This window comes from Helianthus annuus, chromosome 2, assembly GCF_002127325.2.
Source record: "Helianthus annuus cultivar XRQ/B chromosome 2, HanXRQr2.0-SUNRISE, whole genome shotgun sequence".
Taxonomy (NCBI): Eukaryota; Viridiplantae; Streptophyta; class Magnoliopsida; order Asterales; family Asteraceae; genus Helianthus; species Helianthus annuus.
Window position 1 is genome coordinate 58,154,485 of NC_035434.2, and position 4,417 is coordinate 58,158,901.

Below are 4,417 nucleotides of genomic sequence, written 5' to 3' on the forward strand. Positions count from 1 at the left end.
GGTAGAGGGTGTGGTACGTTATGTCAGTGTCACGTTACGTTTACGTTAGACAGAAGGCTTTAAGACCCTTCTCTTTAATTTATAGGGTGTGAGATAAAGCCCTCGTCATCATTACCTAAGTTTTTTAGTTTAAACTTTATTTAATTTTGATATATTAATTTATAACTCATAATTTAAATAATAAAAATAAAATACCATAATTTAAATAAAAAAAATACAATGTCATAATTAAAAATTAAAAAATATGTCATAATTAAAATTAAAAAAAATTATAAAGTCACTCGTCGTCTTCGTCGTCTCCTCCTTGTTCACGATAAAACCATAGGTGCTCGGTCAGATCAGCTCGAAGGTTATGGTGTGTATTCCTGTCACGTATCTTTGATCGGATAACTTCTTTTTCAGTGTATGTTAGTAGTGGGTTCGTCGGTTGGTTACTTTCATCATAACTTTTTCTCCACAAAACGCTCTACCCGAGTCCTCCAATATCATGTTATACAAAATGATGCACGTATACATGACGTTTATCATTTTACTTTTTTCAAGTATCCTCAACGGCTGTACGATGATACATCTCTTTTTTAACACACCGAAAGCCCGCTCGATATCTTTTCTTGCCGACTCCTGTTTTTTCTTGAAATACAATCTTTTTTCGTCATCTGGACACGAAAGAGTTTTTACCGACATCGCCCACTCGGGATAAATACCGTCTGTGAGATAGTACCCATACTTATACTGCACGTTGTTTGCATAGAATGAAATATCTGGTGCAATACCATCTATGACATCGTCAAAAAGATTCGAAGACATTAAAACTGCGATGTCATTGTTCGCACCGACCATGCCAAAGTACGCATGTCAAATCCATAAATCTTGAGAAGCGATTGCTTGTAATATTAGGGTAGGACCATCGTAGTGACCACGATGGTGTTGCCCTTTCCAAACGGTTGGACATGCCGCCCAATCACAGTGCGTGCAATCAAGACTACTCAATATCCCAGGAAACCCGTGTATCTCCGGAGGCGCTATCGCTAGTGAGGTGGTGAGGTGGCGTCCTCCATATCCTCCGGCCTAAACCGTACAGGTGTCCACCAAAGGTGTTCTAATAAATTGTTTATATTTTTCATCTTGTTTTATGTTGCGATGTCATTGTTAATATTATCATGTTTATATATTTTATGTATTATTAAATAAATACATAGTAAACAAAACAATAATAGTACCGAATGAATCTGAATTTAATATTTAATTCCACTTGTTATCAGTTTTATATTTTGTATAATAAAAGCACCACATAGTGTTAATTATCAGTTTTATGTATTGTATGATAAAAGCACCACATAGTGTTAAAATAATAATAGTATAATAACGAGAACAATGATCTTGAGCAAGGCCGATCTAGTGGTTGAGGAGTGAGTGCCCCTTAACCTTCTTGTGAAAGTGTAAAAAATTTGTTTTTATTTTACGTATTGTATACACTTATTTTTGTTTTTTAAATTCGTCACAGTATACTAGTTTTTGTTTTTGGATACCTCTTAATATTACTTTTAGACAATGTGTAGTGGGGCGTTATGCACCCACATAAAGCCCCTATAAAGCCCCAAACATCATTACGAAGGGATTTATGAGACAAAAAAATTAGTGGGGCGTGATATATATAGCGCTAGTATGGGTGGAGGTTTTCAAACTTTAACCAATCAAATTTAAGCAAGGTTTTTTATAATTAATTAATAAAATTGAAAATTAATAATTAGGTATTGATGGATAGGGGCTTTATGACTACGGACTATAGTGATATAACGCCCCATAAAGCCCCTGTGTGACGTGGCACGACACGTGTCGCATAAAGCCCCACAAAAGGCTTTATGACTACGGATGGCCTTAGATCAGTTACTTTACGAGGGGACTCAACATTTAATGTTGCTTAAGTTTCAAGGTGGATCATCATCTAAACATAAAGACTGTACCAGGCATCCTTCAAAGGTGATAAACAAAATATTACAATTGAGGTGTAAGTTATTTCCTACACGTTGTTTAAAGGGAAAATTAAGAAAATGTCAGTTGTAGAATTTGTTTTTCAAAAATCTCCAAGCTTATGTGTCATTGGAAGGGCGCATCATTCCTATGATGCGTCTTTGAATGTAAAAGTTATACGTATCCCTTTTGTTGGAGGAAGCGGGGCGCATCAAAGTTAAAAAGGTGGTTGATGCGTCTGGCACAGAGGCATCATCTTGGCTTGGAGGCGGCTCGGACTTGTGGCTCATGTGACTCGGCTGCAAATGGCTTCGACGCATCGGTTTGGCTTGGGGATGCATCACGTAATTTTTTCATATGAAAACTTTTTTTTATGTAATTTTATTTTCTTGAGGCTATAAATATGCGACGTTATTTTGTATGTTTTGAACGAAAAAAGACGTTTATTCTTCAATGGTTTTTTTTTTCAAATGACAGGAAAATCCGATCTTCACGTGATAGGAAAAACCGTGATCGTTATGTTTCAATATGACGTTTTTCTAAGCTTTAAAATTGCAGGTACCTATTCACGACGGTACTTTGAAGAGAACACGGATGAGACGGCTACGTGTATAAGGAACTTGGAGATGACAACGTATTAATTCCTCCAAGTGACCGTATCTTAATCCAAGAAGAACTCACTTATATAAGGAACTTGGAGATGACAATGTGTTAATTATTGCTTCAACCTATTTGTTTGATTAATTTTTGGGATTTATTGTATTTCGGAAATATAGTGTCTAATGTAATTTGTATATTTAAAAAATAAAATACTTTCTTGTATTTTGCTATTAAATTAAATCCGGACATAACACTATGAATACAGATAACTGCAACTATGAAACTACCACATTTGCGTTTCTGTCTTTAAAAATCACTCCACGTACCTAATAAATTAGAAGTTATGGGTGGTGGTGAAGTCAGACCTTCAAACCTTAGGGGATCTTCTTGTCGACGTTCTACCCCGGAAGCTGGCCCACATGCATTTACCCGTTCATATGCACTAATCAACCGTCCACCGGCTGCATTACCCGTTCATATGCAATTATCCATTATACTACAGAACCCTCCACCGAATGCAGCCTACCAATCGTCGATAGCAATAGCACAACGGTCACCCTGTTAAGATCCTTATCTTTTTAACCCTGCACCTACACATGAGTATGATGATTAGGATGGTGTCATCGATGATGAAGCAAACTTTGTGTCTGATCACACCATGGCACAACTTCAATTTGATCGTCTCCGAATTGGGGGGAGTCACTCAAACTACTGTTGTATGCATAGTCCTAAAATGGACTAGGAGCCTGACCCACATCTGTATGTCTACCATTATATTCCTCTCCTTTATCTGATGACACAACTTTACTTTAACGATCTAATTGTTTTTCAACTTTGGTTTTATAATCTTTAAAAGTTGTAAGTTGTTCTGATTTTTCCTAAATGAGATACAAGTACATATAATGGGAATAATCATCAATAAATGTGATAAATGAAGTATGTCCATTTATGCCAGCATTGGGCTAACGACTACTAATGTTAGTGTGAATGCATTCTAATAAATCAGAGCTCCTAGTGGCACCTTTCTTATTCACAAATGTCATTTTACCTTTAAGGTATTTGACACATGTTCCAAAGTCATTGAAATCGAGAGGCGGTAAGACTTTATCCTTCGCGAATGGCTGAACTTTCCAAGTCTTGTTTTTGTTTACTCCTTGTTAATGGTTCATTAATATTATATGATAAAAAAGATTTGGAGAATTCATAATCTAGTTCTAATTTATAGAGACCACCATCTAGAAAACCATAAGCATACTCTTGAGAATTAAAATAAATAGAAAGTTTACCATGACCACGAGAAACATCAAAACGTCCATATCTGACTTTGGTCCAGATATAAGATTCCGAGTAATCTCAAGAATATATAAGGTGTCGTAAAATTAACACATAAACTAGTTTTCATAAGTAAATTTAAGGTTCCCACAGCTTTGAATTCAATTTCTTTCCATTCCCTAGTTTAAGTGTTATTTGGTTTCTTTCTAGCTTTCGAATTGTAAGAATTCCTTTAGTAGAGTTAGTTACATGAACCATAGAACCAAAATCAAACCACCATGTATTAGTTGGGACTTTCAAATTAAAGGACTCAAGAATCATGAAGAGATTATTACATTTCTTAGCTAGTCACACATTATAGTATGGGTAGTCTTTCTACTTATGTCCTTCCTTATGACATAAATTGCAGTGAGGCTTTGAGTAGGAGGCATCACTTTAGTTATTCTTCTAGACTGTAGAAATTTCCTGTCTTTGATAAGTGACCTTCGTTTTCTTGGAATTGGTAGTAGTGAGGTAACAACATCAAGTTTTTCCATCTTCATGCGTTCTTCCTTTTGCACACACATAGCAATGA

At 35.7% G+C, this 4,417-nt stretch overlaps 1 protein-coding gene across 1 annotated transcript; it reads right to left on the reverse strand.

The window, feature by feature from the left end:
• Positions 1-408: 408 nt before the first annotated feature.
• Positions 409-840, reverse strand: LOC110932981. The gene has a single exon (XM_022176229.1). It carries the CDS (start codon positions 838-840, stop codon positions 409-411), a length of 432 nt encoding a protein of 143 aa, XP_022031921.1.
• Between the last annotated feature and the right edge of the window lie 3,577 nt (positions 841-4,417).